The 26,036-nt window shown below is 45.4% G+C and overlaps 1 protein-coding gene across 2 annotated transcripts in view; it reads left to right on the top strand.

Annotated features, from left to right (window-relative positions):
• The window catches only part of LOC135551095 (large neutral amino acids transporter small subunit 4-like), a 76,654-nt gene extending 53,036 nt beyond the window's left edge, over window positions 1–23,618 (top strand). The window contains exons 6-15 of one of the 2 annotated variants that reach the window (XM_064982504.1): window positions 5,747–5,839; window positions 10,851–10,984; window positions 11,484–11,680; window positions 12,776–12,919; window positions 13,459–13,476; window positions 16,384–16,516; window positions 17,063–17,195; window positions 18,319–18,392; window positions 18,519–18,642; window positions 21,955–23,618. In XM_064982504.1, the coding sequence (XP_064838576.1) occupies window positions 5,747–5,839; window positions 10,851–10,984; window positions 11,484–11,680; window positions 12,776–12,919; window positions 13,459–13,476; window positions 16,384–16,516; window positions 17,063–17,195; window positions 18,319–18,392; window positions 18,519–18,642; window positions 21,955–22,116 (1,212 nt within the window). In that variant the 3' untranslated portion in view covers window positions 22,117–23,618. The remainder of the gene's footprint in view (window positions 1–5,746; window positions 5,840–10,850; window positions 10,985–11,483; window positions 11,681–12,775; window positions 12,920–13,458; window positions 13,477–16,383; window positions 16,517–17,062; window positions 17,196–18,318; window positions 18,393–18,518; window positions 18,643–21,954) is intronic. The other variant, XM_064982506.1, reaches the window with a different exon arrangement.
• The last annotated feature ends 2,418 nt before the right edge of the window (window positions 23,619–26,036 follow it).

Here is a 26,036-nt window from a genome sequence, read left to right on the forward strand (position 1 = left end):
TCTGTCTGAGAGAGGTACAGTGTCTGTCTGAGAGAGAGGTACAGTGTCTGTCTGAGAGAGAGGTACAGTGTCTGTCTGGGAGAGAGGTACAGTGTCTGTCTGGGAGAGAGGTACAGTGTCTGTCTGAGAGAGAGGTACAGTGTCTGTCTGAGAGAGAGGTACAGTGTCTCTGTCTGAGAGAGAGGTACAGTGTCTGTCTGAGAGAGAGGTACAGTGTCTGTCTGAGAGAGAGGTACAGTCTCTGTCTGAGAGAGGTACAGTGTCTGTCTGAGAGAGGTACAGTGTCTGTCTGAGAGAGGTACAGTGTCTGTCTGAGAGGTACAGTGTCTGTCTGAGAGAGAGGTACAGTGTCTGTCTGAGAGAGGTACAGTGTCTGTCTGAGAGAGAGGTACAGTGTCTGTCTGAGAGAGAGGTACAGTGTCTCTGTCTGAGAGAGAGGTACAGTGTCTGTCTGAGAGGTACAGTGTCTGTCTGGGAGAGAGGTACAGTGTCTGTCTGAGAGGTACAGTGTCTGTCTGAGAGAGAGGTACAGTGTCTGTCTGAGAGAGGTACAGTGTCTGTCTGAGAGAGAGGTACAGTGTCTGTCTGAGAGAGGTACAGTGTCTGTCTGGGAGAGAGGTACAGTGTCTGTCTGAGAGAGGTACAGTGTCTGTCTGGGAGAGAGGTACAGTGTCTGTCTGAGAGAGAGGTACAGTGTCTGTCTGGGAGAGGTACAGTGTCTGTCTGGGAGAGAGGTACAGTGTCTGTCTGGGAGAGAGGTACAGTGTCTCTGTCTGGGAGAGAGGTACAGTGTCTCTGTCTGGGAGAGGTACAGTGTCTGTCTGAGAGAGAGGTACAGTGTCTGTCTGGGAGAGAGGTACAGTGTGTGTGTGTGTGTTTGTGTGTTTGTGTGTTTGTGTGTTTGTGTGTTCTGTTCATATTTCTCCATATTCACTTGTGATCCAAAACAGAAAGTGTGTTTTATTGACATGTGTGTGTGTTTTGCATACTGTTTGTCTCTGTCTCTGTAGAGAACATTGTGTCATTCGGCCTCAGTTGTTTTCAAAGATTTTCTCTTTTGCATTACACAAATCCATATCATCTCGATACCATATCAAAACATGTCAGCACACAAACCCTCTTGTGTCCTCTCTCCCTCCTTCGCTCTCTGGCCAGGCGCCCTGTCTCCTGTCCTGTGGTCATGATAGAGAGGGAGAGAGAGGGAGAGAGTAGAGATATAGAGAATAGGGAGAGAGAGAGAGATAGATGGGGAGAAAGGTCATTATCACTGTTCCAGTACTTCTCTCCCACATTTTGCTTTGAACAACAACAACACAGACTTGCTCCAACTCTCTCTCTCTCCCACATATCTGCATCCTTAATGTAGATCCACAATGAAACATTGTACCATTCAAGGACAGACAAACACAGAGAGTTAGAGAGGTGAAAGACAGAGGGGGAGGGATAACCTCCCATCCTCCAAAATATTCTGTGATTTTAGAGTTTATAGTCTGATAGACAGACATTTTCTAGTAGCTTGGTGGTAGTTGAAATAAATTCAAATTGAGGTAGCGATTTCACTGGGTAACTACTGTTTTCCCATGTAGTGGTGTAGCGGTGTAGCTAACTACTGGAGCTACACACTACTGTTTTACCATGTAGCGGTGTAGCTAACAACTGGAGCTACACACTACTGTTTTACCATGTAGCGGTGTAGCGGTGTAGCTAACTACTGGAGCTACACACTACTGTTTTACCATGTAGTGGTGTAGCTAACTACTGGAGCTACACACTACTGTTTTACCATGTAGCGGTGTAGCGGTGTAGCTAACAACTGGAGCTACACACTACTGTTTTACCATGTAGTGGTGTAGCTAACTACTGGAGCTACACACTACTGTTTTACCATGTAGCGGTGTAGCTAACTACTGGAGCTACACACTACTGTTTTACCATGTAGTGGTGTAGCTAACAACTGGGGCAACACACTACTGTTTTACCATGTAGCGGTGTAGCGGTGTAGCTAACTACTGGAGCTACACACTACTGTTTTACCATGTAGCGGTGTAGCTAACAACTGGAGCTACACACTACTGTTGTACCATGTAGTGGTATAGCTAACAACTGGGGCAACACACTACTGTTTTACCATGTAGCGGTGTAGCGGTGTAGCTAACAACTGGAGCTACACACTACTGTTTTACCATGTAGCGGTGTAGCTAACAACTGGAGCTACACACTACTGTTTTACCGTGTAGCGGTGTAGCTAACTACTGGAGCTACACACTACTGTTTTACCATGTAGCGGTGTAGCTAACAACTGGAGCTACAAACTACTGTATTACCATGTAGTGGTGTAGCGGTGGTGCTAACTACTGGAACTACACACTACTGTTTTACCATGTAGCGGTGTAGCTAACTACTGGAGCTACACACTACTGTTTTACCATGTAGTGGTGTAGCGGTGTAGCTAACTACTGGAGCTACACACTACTGTTTTACCATGTAGCGGTGTAGCTAACTACTGGAGCTACACACTACTGTTTTACCATGTAGCGGTGTAGCTAACAACTGGAGCTACAAACTACTGTATTACCATGTAGCGGTGTAGCGGTGGTGCTAACTACTGGAACTACACACTACTGTTTTACCATGTAGCGGTGTAGCTAACTACTGGAGCTACACACTACTGTTTTACCATGTAGCGGTCCTCTCTCTCTCTAAATTCTGGAAGTAAGCACAACTTTTTTGGCTAAAATAAAATAATAGGCTAAACTACACCTACTGTTAACATAAGACACCAACGTGATTTGTAGTGTAGAACTTTTCAGATTTAGATCTGATAATCTTTCACAAAATAGTTTGGATGTAGTGAACCACTTTCAAAGTAACTTTAGTTCAGTAAACTGTACTTTTCTTAATTGTAACTTTAGTGTAAATTAACTTCTTCCAGTGTGAAGCAATTGGTCGATTGGTAAACTTGAGTTTGAGTTTGAGTTCATTTTTATTTTTACAGGGACAGTGCACATTAATCAACGTTTCATTAAAAGTGCCGGTTTTAGCCAGCCGGCTAATTTTCAACCGCAGTCCCTGGGCAGGTTATTAAAAACAATTACAATATAGACAATAGCAACATAGGACAAGCAAGACGTAGCATACAGACAGAGCAACATATAGCAAAAAGCAGCAAGACAAAATCCATAAAAGCAACAAAGTTTTTCCACACCTCACAAGCTACAGACAACAGACAACATGGAAAGCGGCAACACACAGCTAGGGACCATGTTCACAAATCTGATTGACCTTTAGCCATGTCTTCAAGCATTTTGTGAAAGTGTGAAATGTGATGCAGTTATGTGTGTCTGATGGCAGTGTATTCCAGACATGGGAAGCTCTCACAGAGAATGCAGATTTACTAAAGGTGCTTTTCCTTAGGGGAACTATACAGTCACCTCTCATGGCAGACCTTGTGGATCTGCTGCCATATGTCTGGGTTTTCTGTTTAACAAAAATATTGAGTGGAGGGGGAGCCAGGCCATTAAGGATCTTGAATACAAGACATGCGTCGGTGTATTGCACAAGATTTTCCCAACTCAAGAGCTCATGCTTTCTAAGGATGTGACAATGATGATGGCTATTGGGCTTCCTATCAAGCACTTTGAGAGCCTGTTTGTAGACAGACTGAATAGGTTTTAATGTTGTACAGCAAGCTTGGGCCCAACTAGTCAAGCAGTATGTTAAGTGGGGGAGTATCATAGAGTTGAAGTACAGTTTTGCTACCTCTGTAGTCAAACAATTTCGTATAAATCGGAAATGAGCTAGGTTGAATTTAGTTATTTGAATTACCTTTTTCACATGCTTTTTAAAAGAGAGGTTGGAATCAAGTATGATGCCAAGGTACTTAAAATCGGATACCACCTGGAGCTTCTCCCCTGACACATAGACATCTGGCTCATTAGCATCTGTTGCCCTCTTTGTGAAGAACATGCAAACAGTTTTTTCCACATTGAGATGCAAACACGAGTCACTGAGCCACTTTGTAACCTGGACCATTACAGTAGTGAGTTCAGTAGTGAGTTCTTGTGCAGCTTAATTTCGGAGTAGCTTCCCCAACACCGCACATAGTCAGGACATCCGTCTTCACATTCCCCCTCTCTTCATCCTTCTAGTTCCCTCCCTCCCTCCTTCCAGCTTTCTCTTGTGAATAACTGCAGTCCAGCGCTTTACCATGGTGATACACACTTCCCAGTACAATTACCATGGTTACACTACCCAGTACAGTTGCCATGGTGACACTACCCAGTAAACGTCCCATTACAGTAAACATCTCCTCCTCTCTTCTCCCCCTCTTCTCTGTCCTTCCATTGTACAGTCTTTAAGAGCAGGCAGGTTAATCATTAGACTCTTTTAGTCTTGGTTCTGAAGTGAGGCCTAAGGTAGTAGTTGGGTAATAGTGGTGAGTTACAGCTGGGATCAAGGTCAGGGTTAAAGAGAGCTCCTTTAGTTATGTAGATGACTGTTATCACACACGCACACACACACACACACACACACACACACACACACACACACGCACGCACACAGTGTTATGTAAGGGAGTGCTTGTTGTTGCTCAGCCACTCGTACAGAGACAGAAAAGCCTGTGAACACTGAACACTGAATTAATTGACAAATTATTGGGCCTCCACTGTTCTCTCTCTCTCTCTCTGTCTCTCTCTCCTCTCTCCATATCTCTCTCCTCTCTCTCCCTCCTCTCTCCCTCTCTCCCTCTCTCTCTCTCTCCTCTCCTCTCCCTCTCTCTCTCTCCCTCTCCTCCCCTCTCTCTCCTCTCTCTCTCTCTCTCCTCTCTCCCTCTCTCTCTCTCCCTCTCTCTCCTCTCTCCATATCTCTCTCCTCTCTCACTCTCTCTCCTCTCTCCATAACTCTCTCCTCTCTCCCTCTCCTCTCCTCTCTCCTCTCTCCCTCTCTCCTCTCTCCATATCTCTCTCCTCCCTCCCTCTCTCTCCCCTCTCTCTCCTCTCTCCCTCCCTTTTCTCTCTTCCTGGAAATGTAAAAGAGTTGGCGCTCTGTTTCTCCTGAGCCCAGTCTGTTTCCCCGTGAAGTAATTTAAGTGTTCAACAGCGTTGGATGGAAGACCAGACCCGGGTCATTGTGCTGTGGTGTGACAGTCAGAACAGTTTGATCGGTTCCCACCTCCCTTGTACCTCCCTGGTTCACCTCCAGAATACTGGTACTGCCTGGTACCACCCTCACAATGGCACTAGTGTCCCTAGCCCCTACCTCCTGCCCCCAACACCTTGTCACTGCTATCCCTAACACAGCCTGTCGCTGGGAGCTCAACAACAGGGCTGAGGAATGTACAATACACTGGCTGGCTGTTATTCCCACATCAATATCAGAGCCATTAGAACATTACTACTTAACTCCAGTGATCTGAGCACAGATTCACTTTTAATGCAATACGTTAGACTCCAAACCCTCAGAGAGACACCAAACACCAAGGAGCAGAATATTATAGACAGGGGTGTCCTTTCACATATCAGTAGACTGGAAATAGAAAGTTACTTGTGTTTTAATTGTTGTTTTCTCTCTCCTCCCACGTCTACCCCTTGCCCCTCTCTCTCTCTCTCTCTCTCTCTCTCTCTCTCTCTCTCTCTCTCTCTCTCTCTCTCTCTCTCTCTCTCTCTCTCTCTCTCTCTCTCTCTCTCTCTCTCTCTCTCTCTCACTATCTGCTTCCCCCTCTCTCTCTCTCTCTCTCTCTCTTCAGCTCCCTAACATGTTTGGTGATCTGCGTTCTACATTCATTGCTCTGATGATTGGTTCCTATGCCTCTTCTGCTGTCACCTTCCCTGGAGTCAAGGTAACACACACACACACGCACACACACACACACACACACACACACACACACACGCAATTGTTTTAATATCCAAACAATTAATTAGTTATAGACTAAGCAAGTCAGTTAAGAACAACTTCTTATTTACAATGACTGCCTACACCGGCCAAACCCTAACCAGGACAACACTGGGCCAATTGTGTGCAACCATATGGGACTCCAAATCACGGCTGGTTGTGATACAGGAAACAACAACAACTGTAATTGATCATCTAGAAATCAACAGCAACTTTTAAAGATCACCAAGGACACAAAAACAAATGTTATAGATCACCTAGGAAACAAAATCAACTTTTAAAGATCACCTAGGACACAACAACAAAAACAGTTATAGATCACCTAGGACACAACAACATGAACAACTGCTTTAGATCACCCAGGAAACAAATACATCTGTTATAGATTACCTAGGACACAACAACAACAACTGTTAAAGATCACCTATGAAACAACAACAACAACTGTTATATATCACCTAGGAAACAACAACAACAACTGTTATAGATCACCTAGGAAACAACAACAACTGTTATAGATCACCTAGGAAACAACAACAACTGTTTTAGATCACCAAAGAAAAAACAACAGCTGTTATAGATCACCTAGGAAACAACAACAACAGCTGTTACAGATCACTGATATCATGCTGGGCCAAGTGTTTCCTAGGTGACCTATAAATCAAATCAAATCAAATTTTATTTGTCACATACACATGGTTAGCAGATGTTAATGCGAGTGTAGCGAAATGCTTGTGCCTCTAGTTCCGACAATGCAGTAATAACCAACAAGTAATCTAACTAACAATTCCTAAACTACTGTCTTATACACAGTGTAAGGGGATAAAGAATATGTACATAAGGATATATAAATGAGTGATGGTACAGAGCAGCATAGGCAAGATACAGTAGATGGTATCGAGTACAGTATATACATATGAGATGAGTATGTAAACAAAGTGGCATAGTTAAAGTGGCTAGTGATACATGTATTACATAAGGATGCAGTCGATGATATAGAGTACAGTATATACGTATGCATATGAGATGAATAATGTAGGGTAAGTAACATTATATAAGGTAGCATTGTTTAAAGTGGCTAGTGATATATTTACATCATTTCCCATCAATTCCCATTATTAAAGTGGCTGGAGTTGAGTCAGTGTCAGTGTGTAGGCAGCAGCCACTCAATGTTAGTGGTTGCTGTTTAACAGTCTGATGGCCTTGAGATAGAAGCTGTTTTTCAGTCTCTCGGTCCCAGCTTTGATGCACCTGTACTGACCTTGCCTTCAGGATGATAGCGGGGTGAACAGGCAGTGGCTCGGGTGGTTGATGTCCTTGATGATTTTTATGGCCTTCCTGTAACATCGGGTGGTGTAGGTGTCCTGGAGGGCAGGTAGTTTGCCCCCGGTGATGCGTTGTGCAGACCTCACTACCCTCTGGAGAGCCTTACGGTTGAGGGCGGAGCAGTTGCCGTACCAGGCGGTGATACAGCCCGCCAGGATGCTCTCGATTGTGCATCTGTAGAAGTTTGTGAGTGCTTTTGGTGACAAGCTGAATTTCTTCATCCTCCTGAGGTTGAAGAGGCGCTGCTGCGCCTTTTTCACGATGCTGTCTGTGTGGGTGGACCAATTCAGTTTGTCTGTGATGTGTACGCCGAGGAACTTAAAACTTGCTACTCTCTCCACTACTGTTCCATCGATGTGGATAGGGGGGTGTTCCCTCTGCTGTTTCCTGAAGTCCACAATCATCTCCTTAGTTTTGTTGACGTTGAGTGTGAGGTTATTTTCCTGACACCACACTCCGAGGGCCCTCACCTCCTCCCTGTAGGCCGTCTCGTCGTTGTTGGTAATCAAGCCTACCACTGTTGTGTCGTCCGCAAACTTGATGATTGAGTTGGAGGCGTGCGTGGCCACGCAGTCGTGGGTGAACAGGGAGTACAGGAGGGGGCTCAGAACGCACCCTTGTGGGGCCCCAGTGTTGAGGATCAGCGGGGAGGAGATGTTGTTACCTACCCTCACCACCTGGGGGTGGCCCGTCAGGAAGTCCAGTACCCAGTTGCACAGGGCGGGGTCGAAACCCAGGGTCTCGAGCTTGATGACGAGCTTGGAGGGTACTATGGTGTTGAATGCCGAGCTGTAGTCGATGAACAGCATTCTCACATAGGTATTCCTCTTGTCCAGATGGGTTAGGGCAGTGTGCAGTGTGGTTGAGATTGCGTCGTCTGTGGACCTATTTGAGCGGTAAGCAAATTGGAGTGGGTCTAGGGTGTCAGGTAGGGTGGAGGTGATATGGTCCTTGACTAGTCTCTCAAAGCACTTCATGATGACGGAAGTGAGTGCTACGGGGTGGTAGTCGTTTAGCTCAGTTATCTTAGCTTTCTTGGGAACAGGAACAATGGTGGCCCTCTTTAAGCATGTGGGAACAGCAGACTGGTATAGGGATTGATTGAATATGTCCGTAAACACACCAGCCAGCTGGTCTGCGCATGCTCTGAGGGCGCGGCTGGGGATGCCGTCTGGGCCTGCAGCCTTGCGAGGGTTAACACGTTTAAATGTTTTACTCACCTCGGCTGCAGTGAAGGAGAGAGCGCATTTTTCCGTTGCAGGCAGTGTCAGTGGCACTGTATTGTCCTCAAAGCGGGCAAAAAAGTTATTTAGTCTGCCTGGGAGCAAGACATCCTGGTCCGTGACTGGGCTGGATTTCTTCCTGTAGTCCGTGATTGACTGTAGACCCTGCCACATACATCTTGTGTCTGAGCCGTTGAATTGGGATTCTACTTTGTCTCTGTACTGACGCTTAGCTTTTTTGATAGCCTTACGGAGGGAATAGCTGCATTGTTTGTATTCAGTCATGTTCCCAGACACCTTGCCCTGATTGAAAGCAGTGGTTCGCGCTTTCAGTTTCACGCGAATGCTGCCATCAATCCAAGGTTTCTGGTTAGGGAATCTTTTAATCGTTGCTATGGGAACGACATCTTCAACCGAATCAGCGTATTCGTCAATGTTGTTATCTGAAACATGTCCCAGTCCACGTGATGGAAGCAGTCTTGGAGTGTGGAGTCAGCTTGGTCGGACCAGCGTTGGACAGACCTCAGCGTGGGAGCTTCTTTTTTAGCTTTTGTCTGTAGGCAGGTATCAGCAAAATGGAGTCGTGGTCAGCTTTTCCGAAAGGGGGCGGGGCAGGGCCTTATATGCGTCGCGGAAGTTAGAGTAACAGTGATCCAAGGTTTTCCGCCCCTGGTTGCGCAATCGATATGCTGATAAAATTTAGGGAGTCTTGTTTTCAGATTAGCCTTGTTAAAATCCCCAACAACAATGAATGCAGCCTCCGGATAAATGGTTTCCAGTTTGCAAAGAGTTAAATAAAGTTCGTTCAGAGCCATCGATGTGTCTGCTTGGGGGGATATATACGGCTGTGATTATAATCGAAGAGAATTGTCTTGGTAGATAATGCGGTCTACATTTGATTGTGAGGAATTCTAAATCAGGTGAACAGAAGGATTTGAGTTCCTGTATGTTTCTTTCATCGCACCATGCCTCGTTAGCCATAAGGCATACACCCCCACCCCTCTTCTTACCAGAAAGGTGTTTGTTTCTGTCGGCGCGATGCGTGGAGAAACCCGTTGGCTGCACCGCTTCGGATAGCGTCTCTCCAGTGAGCCATGTTTCCGTGAAGCACAGAACGTTACAGTCTCTGATGTCCCTCTGGAATGCTACCCTTGCTCGGATTTCATCAACCTTGTTGTCAAGAGACTGGACATTGGCAAGAAGAATGCTAGGAAGTGGGGCACGATGTTCCCGTCTCCGTAGTCTGACCAGAAGACCGCCACGTTTCCCTCTTTTTCGTCGTTTTTGGGTCGCTGCATGCGATCCATTCCGTTGTCCTGTTTGTAAGGCAGAACACAGGATCCGCGTCGCGAAAAACATATTCTTGGTCGTACTGATGGTGAGTTGACGCTGATCTTATATACAGTAGTTCTTCTCGACTGTATGTAATGAAACCTAAGATGACCTGGGGTACTAATGTAAGAAGTAACACTTTAAAAAAAACAAAAGACTGCATAGTTTCCTAGGAACGCGAAGTGAGGCGGCCATCTCTGTCGGCGCCGGAAGTAGAGTATAACAGTTGTTGTTGTTGTTTCCTAGGTAATCTAAAAACAATTGTTGTCGTTTTTGTTTCCTAGGTAATATAAGTTGATGTTATTGTGTTTTGTTTCTTAGGTGATCTATAACAGTTGCTGTTGTTTCCAATGTGATCTATAACAGTTGCTGTTGTTTCCTAGGTGATCCATAACAGTTGTTGTTGTGTCCTAGGTGATCTTTAGCAGTTGTTGTTGTCTCCAATGTGATCTATAACAGTTGTTGTTGTTTCCAAAGTGATCTATAACAGTTGTTGTTGTTTCCTAGGTGATATATAACAGTTGTAGTTGTTTCCTAGTTTTAAGGTTTAAGGGTTAGGGTTAGGGTTAGATATATACCAGTTGTTGTTTCCTAGGTGATCTATAACAGTTGTTGTTGTTTCCTAGGTGATATATAACAGTAGTTGTTGTTTCCTAGGTGATATATAACAGTTGTAGTTGTTTCCTTGGTGATCTATAACAGTTGCTGTTGTTTCCAAAGTGATCTATAACAGTTGTTGTTGTTTCCTAGGTGATCTATAACAGTTGCTGTTGTTTCCAAAGTGATCTATAATAGTTGTTGTTGTTTCCTAGGTGATCTATAACAGTTGCAGTTGTTTCCTAGGTGATCTATAACAGTTGTAGTTGTTTCCTAGATGATCTATAACAGTTGTTTTCTAGGTGATCTATAACAGTTGTTGTTGTTTCCTAGGTGATCTATAACAGTTGTTTTTGTCATTGTTGTTGTTTCTTATGTGATATAGAACAGTAGTTATTGTTGTTGCTTCCTCGTGATCTATAACATTTGTTGTTGTTTCCTATGTGATCTATAACATTTGTTGTTGATGTTTCCTAGGTGATCTATGACCTTGGTGTGACCTTCATCACCATCATGGTTGTCTGGGCAGCGTGTTCCGGCCTCGTCTTCTTCAACTGCTTCTTCAACTGGCCCCTGGAACCTTTCCCTGGCCCCGAGGACATGGACTATAGGTACACACACACACACACACACACACACACAGTAGTAGTAACAGTAATACCAGCCATTAGGGGGGCTACATGTACAGTATGTTCATGTAATGTGCAGTAGAATGAGCAGTAGAATGAGCAGTAGAATGTCCAGTAGAATGTGCAGTAGAATGAGCAGTAGAATGAGCAGTAGAATGAGCAGTAGAATGAGCAGTAGAATGAGCAGTAGAATGAGCAGTAGAATGAGCAGTAGAATGAGCAGTAGAATGAGCAGTAGAATGAGCAGTAGAATGTGCAGCAGAACTTGCAGTAGTATATACAGTACTGTTCAAGGTTAGAGGTCAAGCTCAGGAATGTTTAACTGAACTGTGTTACATTTACACTGGAATAACATGAATCTCCCAGAATTTGCAGTCCCTCCCAGTCCTGTCCCTCCCTCCCTCCCTGTTTCCCTCCCTCCCTCCCTCCCTCCCTCCCTCCCTCCCTCCCTCCCTCCCTCCCTCCCTCCCTCCCTCCCTAGTGTGAAGGTAAAGTTCAGTTGGCTGGGTTTTGACCATAAGATCACAGGGAAGCAGTTCTACCATCAGGTGACCACGGTGGGGAAGCGTCTGAGTGTGAGCAACAGTCTGAAGCAGAGAGAGCTGGCCACTAAGGAAGGACACAAACTCTGTCTCTCAACCATGGACCTGGAGGTCAGCAAAAGACCCAATGAGGAATGTAAGGACCCAGCACAAATCTTTATACAACATTACACAATGTGGCCTCCCGAGTGATGCAGTGGTCTAAGGCGTCACCACAGACCCGGGTTTGATCCCAGGCTGTGTCACAACCTGCCATGACCGAGAGTCCAATAGGGTGGCACACAATTGGCCCAGCGTAGTCCGGGTTAGTGGAGGGTTTGGCCGGGGAGGTTTTACTTGGCTCAACGCGATCTAGCGACTCCTTTTGGCGGGCCGGGCGCCTACAGGCTGGCGTTAGTGCTGCTGATTTCCGGGTTAAGCAGGCGGGTGTTAAGAAGCGCTGTTTGGTGGGCCATGTTTCAGAGGACGCATGACTCATCCTTCATCTCCCGAGCCCATTGGGGAGTTGCAGCAATGAGACAAGACTGTAATTGAATATGACGAAATTGGGGAGAAAAAAAGAGGGTAAAACACAACAAAAGAACATGCCACAATAAAACAACACAACGTGTCTTAACAGGGCGTTGGGCCACCAACCGCCAGAACACATTCAACGCACCTTGGCATAGATTCTACAAGTGTCTGGAACTCTATTGGAGGGATGTGACACCATTCTTCCTGGAGCAATTCCATTATTTGTTGTTTTGTTGATGCTGGCGGAAACTGTTGTCTTAGACTCCGCTCCAGAATCTCCAGTGGGTTGAGATCTGGTGGCTGAGACGGCCATGGAATATGGTTTACATTGTTTTCATGTTCATCAAACCCTTCAGTGACCACTCATGCCCTGTGGATGGGGCATTGTCATGGTAGACAAAATAATGGCCAAATGGGGATTTTTATACATAACCCTAAGCATGATGGGACCCTGTGTGGAAGCAGCTGCTTTCAATATACTTTGTATCCCTCCTTTACTAAGGTATTTCCATTATCGCGACAGTTACCTGTACATACCAACATGACACAATGTTCATACAACAACGCACAACCTTCATTCAATGTTCAGACAACAGAACACAACACAAAGTGCATAGTACAACATAACACAGTGTACATACAACACCAAACATATACTACAATAACCTTAAAAACATTTGAAACACATCTCTTCTCTGTCTCCGCTTCTCTCTTTCAGCCCAGTCGTTCATGCAGAGCATCATCAGCCCTCTCTTCATCCTCTCTCTGGTCACCATGTCCATCACTCAGCTTCGTCTCATCTTCTACATGGGAGCCATGAACAACATCCTGGAGGCCCTCAGCGATGGAGACCTCAACACTGGTGGGTACTGCTGCTAGGGCTGGGTGAGCCATGAACAACATCCTGGAGACCTCAACACTGGTGGGCACTGCTGCTAGGGCTGGGTGAGCCATGAACAACATCCTGGAGACCTCAACACTGGTGGGTACTGCTGCTAGGGCTGGGTGAGCCATGAACAACATCCTGGAGACCTCAACACTGGTGGGTACTGCTGCTAGGGCTGGGTGAGCCATGAACAACATCCTGGAGACCTCAACACTGGTGGGTACTGCTGCTAGGGCTGGGTGAGCCATGAACAACATCCTGGAGACCTCAACACTGGTGGGTACTGCTGCTAGGGCTGGGTGAGCCATGAACAACATCCTGGAGACCTCAACACTGGTGGGTACTGCTGCTAGGGCTGGGTGAGCCATGAACAACATCCTGGAGACCTCAACACTGGTGGGTTCCCCATATGGAAAAGAATCATGACAATCAAATAAGAATGTTGTACATTCTGTGTGTTTTAAAATGCACCTCTCTTCTTTTCCTCCTCCCTATGTTCTTTTTCTCTCCTGTAGTGGAGAGAATGGAAGTTGGTAAGACTGCAGGCCTATTGGACTAGATATAACATCTAATACTAGCCTCTGTCTATCTCTTAGCTTTCCTAGCCTCACCTAAAACTAGCCTGTCTGTCTCTTAGCTTTCCTAGCTTCACCTAAAACTAGCTTGTCTGTCTCTTAGTTTTCCTAGCCTCACCTAAAACTAGCCTGTCTGTCTCTTAGCTTTCCTAGCTTCACCTAAAACTAGCTTGTCTGTCTCTTAGCTTTCCTAGCTTCACCTAAAACTAGCTTGTCTGTCTCTTAGCTTTCCTAGCCTCACCTAAAACTAGCCTGTCTGTCTCTTAGCTTTCCTAGCCTCACCTAAAACTAGCCTGTCTGTCTCTTAGCTTTCCTAGCTTCACCTAAAACTAGCTTGTCTGTCTCTTAGCTTTCCTAGCCTCACCTAAAACTAGCCTGTCTGTCGCTTAGCTTTCCTAGCTTCACCTAAAACTAGCTTGTCTGTCTCTTAGCTTTCCTAGCTTCACCTAAAACTAGCTTGTCTGTCTCTTAGCTTTCCTAGCCTCACCTAAAACTAGCCTGTCTGTCTCTTAGCTTTCCTAGCCTCACCTTAAACCACCGTGTTAGGTACTGCTAGCATTAAATCCTAGTCTCAGGCGTGACCAGTTAACCTTAGCTTACCGTGTTAGATACTCCTAGCATTAAACCCTAGTCTTAGACGTGACCAGCTAACCTTAGCTTACCGTGTTAGATACTGCTAGCATTAAACCCTAGTCTCAGGCGTGACCAGTTAACCTTAGCTTACCGTGTTAGATACTGCTAGCATTAAACCCTAGTCTTAGACGTGACCAGCTAACCTTAGCTTACCGTGTTAGATACTGCTAGCATTAAACCCTAGTCTTAGGCGTGACCAGCTAACATTAGCTTACCGTGTTAGATACTGCTAGCATTAAACCCTAGTCTTAGACGTGACCAGCTAACCTTAGCTTACCGTGTTAGATACTGCTAGCATTAAACCCTAGTCTTAGGCGTGACCAGCTAACCTTAGCTTACCGTGTTAGATACTGCTCGCATTAAACCCTAGTCTTAGGCGTGACCAGCTAACCTTAGCTTACCGTGTTAGATACTGCTAGCATTAAACCCTAGTCTTAGACGTGACCAGCTAACCTTAGCTTACCGTGTTAGATACTGCTAGCATTAAACCCTAGTCTTAGGCGTGACCAGTTAACCTTAGCTTACCGTGTTAGATACTGCTAGCATTAAACCCTAGTCTTAGGCGTGACCAGTTAACCTTAGCTTACCGTGTTAGATACTGCTAGTATTGAACCCTAGTCTTAGACGTGACCAGCTAACCTTAGCTTACCGTGTTAGATACTGCTAGCATTAAACCCTAGTCTTAGGCGTGACCAGTTAACCTTAGCTTACCGTGTTAGATACTGCTAGCATTAAACCCTAGTCTTAGACGTGACCAGCTAACCTTAGCTTACCGTGTTAGATACTGCTAGCATTAAACCCTAGTCTTAGAAGTGACCAGCTAACCTTAGCTTACCGTGTTAGATAGTGCTAGCATTAAACCCTAGTCTTAGGCGTGACCAGTTAACCTTAGCTTACCGTGTTAGATACTGCTAGTATTGAACCCTAGTCTTAGACGTGACCAGCTAACCTTAGCTTACCGTGTTAGATACTGCTAGCATTAAACCCTAGTCTTAGACGTGACCAGTTAACCTTAGCTTACCGTGTTAGATACTGCTAGCATTAAACCCTAGTCTTAGACGTGACCAGCTAACCTTAGCTTACCGTGTTAGATACTGCTAGCATTAAACCCTAGTCTTAGAAGTGACCAGCTAACCTTAGCTTACCGTGTTAGATACTGCTAGCATTAAACCCTAGTCTTAGACGTGACCAGCTAACCTTAGCTTACCGTGTTAGATACTGCTAGCATTAAACCCTAGTCTTAGACGTGACCAGCTAACCTTAGTGCGATGCTAAACCTTAGGACTCTATTGAATCCGTATTGCGGAAGTTCAGCTGAAGCCCAATTGAAATTTAAAGGCAATGTTCTCGCATCGGCTGAGACTGCATTCAAGGTCATTGCTGAATAGGTCAGCTCAATTGGAAATGCTATAGCAAGTGCTATTAGCATTTCACCCTCGTTTTGTGATGGCTGTGATAGTTACCTTTGTCATTCAAATTTAGCATTAACCTTAACCATGTAACAGTTATCATTGTTACTATTGGTTAGCTTCATAAGCTTGTATAATACAACCGCATTAGCATCAACCTTAGCCTCTGTGTTAACTGTGTTGTTGCTGTACTTCTCCCCCATAGAGATAGATAGAAGACTCACCTTTGTATCTGTGCCATTATAGTGTCTGTGACAGACTGGGCAGCGCCATTTGAGGCTATTGATCATTATGAAGTTGTTAACAAAAAAATGATGATTGGCTGTTCCCTCTTGATTACCCGGTTGAACATGACTCCAACAGAGTGACCAGGATCAGCCAATGGAGTTGGAAGTCCCACCCAGTTGAATACATTAAAATGGTGGAAATCCTCAATGGCGCTGCCAATGCTAATATGTCCTTTTGGCAACTAGAGACCTCTATATTCTCTATGTTCTCCCCCAACCTAGCCCAGTCCTTGACTGTCCCTGCCCTGAGCTAAACCAGTACTAGGTAGCTGCTAGCCTATCATCGGTTAATAGATCTACTACTCATTAACTTACTACCGTAATCATTAATGCTAAAACCCAGGAACTCTATGGATTAACATGGAATAGTTAGTTATTAGACTGGCTAATAATCTGTTGTCTCTCTCTCTCTTCTCTCTCTGCCCCCTCTCTCTCTGTGTGTCTCTGTCCTCTCTCTCTCTCTCTCATCTCTCCCTCTCTCTCTCTGTCCTCTCCCCCTCTCTCTCTCTCTCTCTCTCTCTCCTCTCTCTCCACAGTCAGTTTGTACTCCTCTATCTTCGGCATGCTGCAGCTACTATGTCTGATGACGACTCCAGTGATTGGTCAGATTATGGACTGGAAGCTGAAGGACTGCGAAGATGCAGAGGGGGAGGAGGATCCGTGTAGCAAGTAAATTTCTATGTCACCTAATCCTTACATCCTAACCCCTAGGCCCTACAGAGAGTTTCAGAGGCACAAAGATCATACCCCCAAAACATTCTAATTTACAATAAAAGTGACTCCAAAATGACACAATACAATATTCACCATTGGGCACAACATAATCTGAAACACAACCAAAACAAACAGTAGATGCATCCAGCGAGTTTGTAGAGTCACAAGCTTGGTGTAGTCATTGCGTGCTGGGAATAGGGGACCATTACTAAACTGTTGACTACTTGAATAAACTATAAGTGAATTTGTTCAAGTACTTACGACACCTTCAAGCAGGGGGGAGTAGATACATAAAGTGCTTTCATTTCATTTAAATGATCAAACAAATGCAGTACAGCCAGCCAGCATAGTAAAGTAAGTCACTAGCAAGTAGCCCTTACCCTCTATGGGGATCTGAGAGGTTTGGATAAGAGTGCCTAGGCTAAGGGTTGATGTCTGTGTGATTGGCTGATGGGAATAGGATCGGACCTCCTCTCCCCTCTCTAACCCTAACCTCCTCAGGGACCAGCTCAAGGCCAAGCCCAGAGACAGACAGATCCAGAAGGTGACCAATGCAATGCGAGCGTTCATCCTGACCAATGTCCTATTGGTGGGATTCGGCATCACCTGCCTGGTGCCCAACCTCCCACTGCAGGTAAGTGCTCCATCCAGCTATAACTCAAACTAGTCCCCGCCTCCTTACCTTCTCCTGGCCAATCAGCAGTAGCTGTCCAGGACAAAAATTGGTGACAGCTGATGTTGGAATGAGATGTGAGTGGTGCTCTGTCACCACCTATAGGCCTTCAAGTGGAACTACAGCTGGACACCATTACTACTCTCTATAGCGGACATCATCACACACTTGCCCACCAGGCCTGGGCAAAGGCCGGCCCGGGGGCGCGATCTGATTCAATACGGCCCTTGGAATCATGCTCAGAACATGCTCAGAATTTGCAATAGTAAAGTTTTGAAAAATGTTTTCAAATTAATAGCCCAATGGATACTCGCTTTGTGTAATGATATAACTCCCACCGCTTGTGGGACATTTATTTTGAAGGCACGTATAAATAACAACTGACAGGCTGACACACAGGTCACAGTTACAAAAAGTAGCTCACTAGAAATTGCGCAAAAAATGCATTTTTCAAAGAAAAGGAAAGTAGACATTGAATGTAGGGTGTTCCAGCAAGAGTGGACATGTAAATATTTCTTTATTGAGGTATCAGGGAAAGCTGTGTGCTTAGTGTGCAAAGAGAGCATCGCTGTCTTGAAAGACTACAGCATGTCCTGACACTTCCAGATGAAGAATGAAGAGAAATACAGAAATGTGTCTTCTGTTTGTCTCACTGTTGGAAAAGACCGAGTTGGTTTATGCAGATCCATTATGAATCACATTCAGGGATAAAACAACATTATGAATCACATTCAGAGCTACGACAACAACATTATGAATCACATTCAGGGCTACGACAACAACATTATGAATCACATTCAGGGATACAACAACATTATGAATCACATTCAGGGCTACGACAACAACATTATGAATCACATTCAGGGCTACAACAACAACATTATGAATCACATTCAGGGATAAAACAACATTATGAATCACATTCAGGGCTACAACAACATTATGAATCACATTCAGGGCTACAACAACAACATTATGAATCACATTCAGGGCTACGACAACATGTTTTAGGGCCCTTGCCCCAGGCCCTCCTGCAGAGCTGGTGACTGACTATTGTCATCTGATGTGTTCCTCCTCTCCTCAGATCCTGTCATTTGTCCTCCATACTGTTGTGAGAGGGTTCATCCACTCTGCAACCGGAGGTCTCTACGCTGCTGTGTGAGTACTGGCATCACCCTGGGAGGGTGTGTGAGTGAGTGAGTGTGTGAGTGAGTGTGTGAGTGAGTGAGAGAGAGTACCTGGAATTAACATGAAAACTGTAAATGGATTATATTCCCTCTCTAGGTATCCGTCGTCTCAGTTTGGCAGTCTGACGGGGATGCAGTCTCTGGTGTCTGCTCTGTTTGCTCTGTTCCAGCAGCCGCTCTTCATGGCCATGATGGGTCCTCTGAAGGGAGACCCACTCTGGGTGAGGATACACACACACACAGCACACACACACACACACAGTCCTCTTCTGGCTGTCCTGGGGGGAGAGGAACCAGGCTCTGAGGGGTGGCCAGTCCTCTTCTGGCTGTGCTGGGGGAAAGGAACCAGGCTCTGAGGGGTGGCCAGTCCTCTTCTGGCTGTCCTGGGGGGAGAGGAACCAGGCTCTGAGGGGTGGCCAGTCCTCTTCTGGCTGTGCTGGGGGAAAGGAACCAGGCTCTGAGGGGTGGCCAGTCCTCTTCTGGCTGTGCTGGGGGAAAGGAACCAGGCTCTGAGGGGTGGCCAGTCCTCTTCTGGCTGTGCTTGGGGGAGAGGAACCAGGCTCTGAGGGTGGCCAGTCCTCTTCTGGCTGTGCTGGGGGAAAGGAACCAGGCTCTGAGTGGTGGCCAGTCCTCTTCTGGCTGTGCTTGGGGGAGAGGAACCAGGCTCTGAGGGGTGGCCAGTCCTCTTCTGGCTGTGCTGGGGGAAAGGAACCAGGCTCTGAGTGGTGGCCAGTCCTCTTCTGGCTGTGCTGGGGGAAAGGAACCAGGCTCTGAGTGGTGGCCAGTCCTCTTCTGGCTGTGCTTGGGGGAGAGGAACCAGGCTCTGAGGGGTGGCCAGTCCTCTTCTGGCTGTGCTTGGGGGAGAGGAACCAGGCTCTGAGTGGTGGCCAGTCCTCTTCTGGCTGTGCTGGTGTCATTGGATTGCTCGCTCTGTAACTCAGTATTCATTCCACTCAGGTCGGATAGATTAAAAGTCTGGGATGTCGTGATGCACCCCTCCTAGGGATGGCATGAGAGAGAGCGAGTAATCCAGTGACTCAGCCCCTGTAATAGGGTCAGAGGCAGAGAATCCCAGTGGAGAGAGGGGAGCCGACCAGGCAGAGACCGAAAGTGTGGTTCATTGCTCCAGTGCCTTGCTGTTCACCTTCACACTCTTGGGTCAGACTACACTCAACCATAGGACCTACTGAGGAGATGAGTTTTCAGTAAAGACTTAAAGGTCGAGACCGAGTCTGCGTCTCTCACATGGATAGGTAGACCATTCCATAAAAATGGAGCTCTTAGAAATTCTAGGGACAGTAAGGAGGCCTGCGTCTTGTGACCGTAGCGTACGTGTAGGTATGTACGGCAGGACCAAATCGGAAATATAGGTAGGAGCAAGCCCATGTAATGCTTTGTAGGTTAGCAATAAAACCTTGAAATCAGCCCTAGCCTTAACAGGAAGCCAGTGTAGGGAGGCTAGCACTGGAGTAATATGATCACATTGTTTGGTTCTAGTCAGGATTCTAGCAGCCGTGCTGACGTTTATTTATTGCCTCATCCGGGTATCTGTATATCTGTATAGCAGTTTTTGTTGTCTAATCTTGAATTAGCTTGTTTACAATAATTTTTTGATGAAACATTTCAGATTTTTGAATGTTACGAAGATGGAAAAAGGCTGCTTTTGAAATATTTTTCATACAGTATGTTCCTCAAAAGAGGAATCAGTGTCCATAGTAAAGACGAGGTCCTTCACAGTTTTATTTGAGACGACTGTACAACCATCAAGATGAATTGCCATATCTGACAGCAGATCTCTTTGTTTCTTGGGACTTGGAACTTGCATCTCAGTTTTGTCCGAGTTTAAACATAAAACATTTCATTATGTCTGAAACACAGGCTTCCAGGGAAGGCAATTTTGGGGCTTCACCTTGTTTCATATAAATGTACAGCTGTGTGTTGTCTGCATAGCAATGAAAGTTGACATGTTTCCGAATGACATCACCAAGAGGTAGAATATATAGTGGAAACAATAGTGAGCCTAGAATGGGGAACGTCAAAACGTACAATTGATTTGTATTGAGACAAACCATCTTTTTTTTTTATTGAGAAGAGATTTTATATCGGCCAATATATTTTTAAATTTACCGGATCAAGAGGCTTTTTCAGGATAGGCTTTATTACTGTCACATCCTCTGGTTGTGAGTTTGGTACACATCCAGAGGATGTGGTCAATATAGGAGGACCAAGCACAGGAAGTGGCTCTTTCAGTAGTTTAGTTGGAATACGGTACAGAAGACAGCTGGAAGGTTTAGAGTTCATGATTATTTTCGTGAATGTGTCAAGAGATACAAAATGTAAAAAGTTGAGTCTCTCAATTGATCCGAGGTCCTGTGCGGACATCTGAGTTTTGGATAAATATACATATTCAAAGAGGAGTCTGCATATTTAAAGAGAATCGTTTGTTTTCTCTTTTTGATATTGCATTGAACTCTCTTTCTAAGCTAGTCGGATGTTTTGAGATCCTATTCCCAATTTGGTGGAGCGCCATTGCCGCTAAAAAATGTGGAAGCTTTTTCTTCTCGGATATTTTCTGTATACTAGGGAGCAAGTGTCTAATGACAGTTTTTAGAGGTGCGACTGTATACTAGGGAGCAAGTGTCTAATGACAGTTTTTAGATGTGCGACTGTATACTAGGGAGCAAGTGTCTAATGACAGTTTTTAGAGGAGCGACTGTATACTAGGGAGCAAGTGTCTAATGACAGTTTTTAGAGGAGCGAGTGTATACTATGGAGCAAGTGTCTAATGACAGTTTTTAGAGGTGCGACTGTATACTAGGGAGCAAGTGTCTAATGACAGTTTTTAGAGGAGCGACTGTATACTAGGGAGCAAGTGTCTAATGACAGTTTTTAGAGGTGCGACTGTATACTAGGGAGCAAGTGTCTAATGACAGTTTTTAGAGGAGCGACTGTATACTAGGGAGCAAGTGTCTAATGACAGTTTTTAGAGGTGCGACTGTATACTAGGGAGCAAGTGTCTAATGACAGTTTTTAGAGGTGCGACTGTATACTAGGGAGCAAGTGTCTAATGACAGTTTTTAGAGGAGCGACTGTATACTAGGGAGCAAGTGTCTAATGACAGTTTTTAGAGGTGCGACTGTATACTAGGGAGCAAGTGTCTAATGACAGTTTTTAGAGGAGCGACTGTATACTAGGGAGCAAGTGTCTAATGACAGTTTTTAGATGTGCGACTGTATACTAGGGAGCAAGTGTCTAATGACAGTTTTTAGAGGAGCGACTGTATACTAGGGAGCAAGTGTCTAATGACAGTTTTTAGAGGTGCGACTGTATACTAGGGAGCAAGTGTCTAATGACAGTTTTTAGAGGTGCGACTGTATACTAGGGAGCAAGTGTCTAATGACAGTTTTTAGAGGTGCGACTGACCCTAGGTATTATGCAAGGTTAAGTTTAGATAATTGGTTAGGTAGTTAATTTATTTTCGTCCGAAAGTCTTATTGTAACTAAAGTGAACTCTATTTCCCATGGTGCTCTAGGTGAATGTAGGCCTGTTGGGGGTCAGTATGCTGGGCTTCCTGCTGCCTCTGTACCTGGTGTGTTTCAGACGCACACTGCACCGCCAGATACAGGACAGAGACCAGGACTCCAAGATATACCTCAAGATCAACGGGTCCAGCAAACCTGAAGCTTTCGTCTAGAAAAGGGAGAGAGGGAGAAGAGGGGAGAAGAGTGTTGCTCTACGTTGAATCTGCAGAGGACACACACATACACACAGATATCTACACACGCCCACACACACACTTTTGAAGAGACCCATGTAAGAACTTCTCTTGTCATGAAAACATACTACCTTGGACACACACTAAGGACTGAATAAGAGCAAGAACAAGAGAGAGGGGAGAGACTGAAAGGAAAGGTTTATCAGCCCCCCCACTTCTTCTTCTCCTCTCCTCTCATGTTCTCCTCTGTACACCTCTCATGTTCTCCTCTGTTCTCCTCTCATGTTCTCCTCTGTTCTCCTCTCATGTTCTCCTCTGTTCACCTCTCATGTTCTCCTCTGTTCTCCTCTCATGTTCTCCTCTGTTCACCTATCATGTTCTCCTCTGTTCACCTCTCATGTTCTCCTCTCAGTTCTCCTCTCATGTTCTCCTCTCAGTTCTCCTTTCATGTTCTCCTCTGTTCACCTCTCATGTTCTCCTCTGTTCACCTCTCATGTTCTCCTCTGTTCACCTCTCATGTTCTCCTCTGTTCACCTCTCATGTTCTCCTCTGTTCACCTCTCATGTTCTCCTCTGTTCTCCTCTCATGTTCTCCTCTGTTCACCTATCATGTTCTCCTCTGTTCTCCTCTCATGTTCTCCTCTGTTCACCTCTCATGTTCTCCTCTGTTCACCTATCATGTTCTCCTCTGTTCTCCTCTCATGTTCTCCTCTGTTCACCTCTCAGTTCTCCTCTCAGTTCTCCTCTCTTCTCCCCTCCTCTCTCCTTTTCTCCCCTCTTCTCTTCACATACAGTGCTCACTACCCCCTCCCCTCTCCTTTCTAGCTCTGAAATGACATCCTATGCCTGGATGTCCCACCTAGCTATCTTAAGATGGATACACTACTGAGTTTGTAGATGATGCTCTGGGAGGAGTTCAGGGTTGGTAACCATGGTGACAGACAGGACGGGTGGTGTTCTACAGTTGGTAACCATGTTGAAGGACAGTGGGAGGTGTTCTAGGTTTAAGGACCATGGTGACAGACAGGGTGGGAGGTGTTCTACAGTTGTTAACCATGGTGACACAGGGTGGATGGTGTTCTACAGTGGGTAACCATGGTGACAGACAGTTGGAAGTGTTTTAGGGTTGAGGACCATGGTGACAGACAGGGTCGGAGGTTTTCTACAGTTGGTAACCATGGTGACAGACAGGGTGGGAGGTGTTCTACAGTTGGTAACCATGGCGACAGACAATCGGTGTGTCTCTAGAGCCAGGCGACCCACCATTACGCACACCTGTCACCATTGCGTTAATTTACGCAATATTGGACTCACCTGGACTCACCTGGACTCCATTACTTTGTTGATTGCCCCTCTATATCTGTCTGCTCCTCAGTTTGTTCCCCGTGTCAGCATTATTGTTACTATGTTTTTCCCTGTCCAGACGCTGTTCTTGTTTGTTTCTTGTCTGTTATCCATTAAATGTTCACTTGCTGTACTTGCCTCTCGTCTCCCAGCGTCTGTCCTTACAGGGGAGGCGTTCTAGGTTTGTTAACCATGGTGACAGACATGGTGGGAAGTGTTCTAGGGCTGGTAACCATGGTGACAGACATGGTGGGAGATGTTCTAGAGTTGGTAACTACCTGACACAAACACATCTCATCCAACACCAACCACCATGGAGACCAACTTCCACCAAACATCTATTCATCCATCACTATTTATTCTCTGGTTCTTATTTTTTTTTATTTCCACCTGATCAACCAGCTGAGCTTCATAAAGATATGGTTGAACCTTTCTAGCTCAGGCGTTCCGCTAGCGACCCACCTCGACAACATCCGGTGAAATTACAGAGCGCCAAATTCAAACTACAGAAATATAAAAATTTAACATTCATGAAAATACAAGTGTAATACATCAAAATAAAGTGTAAATTCTTGTTAATCCAGCCGCTGTGTCAGATTTCAAAAAGGCTTTACGACAAAAGCAAACCATGCAATTATCTGAGGACAGTGCCCCGCATACAAAACCATGAAAAACATTTTTCAATCAGGCAGGTGCGACACAAAAGTCAGAAATAGCGATATAATAAATGCCTTACCTTTGAAGATCGTCTTCTGTTGGCACTCCAAAAGGTCCCAGTTACATCACAAATGGTCCTTTTGTTCAATAAAGTCTTTCTTTATATCCATAAAACATCAGTTTAGCTGGCGCGCTTCAGTCAATAACCCACCGGTTTCCCTCCTTCAAAATGCATACAAGATGAATCCAAACGTTACCAATAAACTTATTCAAACAAGTCAAACAACGTTTATAATCAAACCTTAGGTACCCTAATACGTAAATAAACAATAAAATTTAAGACTGAGTATAGTATGTTCATTACCGTAGATAAATAACAAAGAACTCGCTTTCCTCCAAGCACATGGAAACACTACAGCCAAAATGGGAGCCACTTAGAAAAACTTCTAACTAATTTTTCCTAAAACCAGCCTGAAACTTTTTATAAAGACTGTTGACATCTAGTGGAAGGCCTAGGAACTGCAATCTGGGAGGTTTTTGCCTTATAATAAAAGTGACAGCCAGTGGAGTTGTCCTCGGGGTTTCTCCTGCCATATCAGATCTGTTGTACTCACAGACATAATTCTAACAGTTTCAGAAACTTTAGAGGGTTTTCAATCCAAATCTACCAAGTATATGCATATCCTTCTGGGTCTGAGCAACAGGGCGTCGACTTTGGGCACGGTTTTCATCCGGACGTCAAAATACTGCCCCCTATCCCAGAGAGGTTAACCGACTGACTCAAAATACTGGCCCCTATCCCAGAGAGGTTTAACCCGACTGACTCAAAATACTGCCCCCTATCCCAGAGAGGTTATTAACCGACTGACTCAAAATACTGGCCCCTATCCCAGAGAGGTTAACCGACTGACTCAAAATACTGGCCCCTACCCCAGAGAGGTTAACCAACTGACTCAAAATACTGGCCCCTATCCCAGAGAGGTTAACCGACTGACTCAAAATACTGGCCCCTACCCCAGAGAGGTTAACCGACTGACTCAAAATACTGGCCCCTACCCAAGAGAGGTTAACCGACTGACTCAAAATACTGGCCCCTACCCCAGAGAGGTTAACCGACTGACTCAAAATACTGGCCCCTACCCCAGAGAGGTTAACCGACTGACTCAAAATACTGGCCCCTACACAAGGGAGGTTAACCGACTGACTCAAAATACTGGCCCCTACCCCAGAGAGGTTAACCGACTGACTAAAAATACTGGCCCCTACACAAGAGTGGTTAACCGACTGATTCAAAATACTGGCCCCTACCCAAGAGAGGTTAACCGACTGACTCAAAATACTGCCCCCTACCCAAGAGTGGTTAACCGACTGATTCAAAATACTGGCCCCCACCCAAGAGAGATTAACCCAACTGATTCAAAATACTGGCCCCTACCCAAGAGAGGTTAACCGACTGACTCAAAATCCTGGCCCCTACCCAAGAGAGGTTAACCGACTGACTCAAAATACTGCCCCCTATCCCAGAGAGGTTAACCGACTGACTCAAAATACTGGCCCCTACCCAAGAGAGGTTAACCGACTGACTCAAAATACTGCCCCCTTCCCCAGAGAGGTTAACCGACTGACTCAAAATACTGGCCCCTATCCCAGAGAGGTTTACCGACTGACTCAAAATACTGGCCCCTACCCAAGAGAGGTTAACCGACTGACTCAAAATACTGGCCCCTACCCAAGAGAGGTTAACCGACTGACTCAAAATACTGCCCCCTATCCCAGAGAGGTTAACCGACTGACTCAAAATACTGGCCCCTACCCAAGAGAGGTTAACCGACTGACTCAAAATACTGCCCCCTTCCCCAGAGAGGTTAACCGACTGACTCAAAATACTGGCCCCTACCC

Source organism: Oncorhynchus masou, chromosome 12, assembly GCF_036934945.1.
Source record: "Oncorhynchus masou masou isolate Uvic2021 chromosome 12, UVic_Omas_1.1, whole genome shotgun sequence".
Classification (NCBI taxonomy): Eukaryota; Metazoa; Chordata; class Actinopteri; order Salmoniformes; family Salmonidae; genus Oncorhynchus; species Oncorhynchus masou.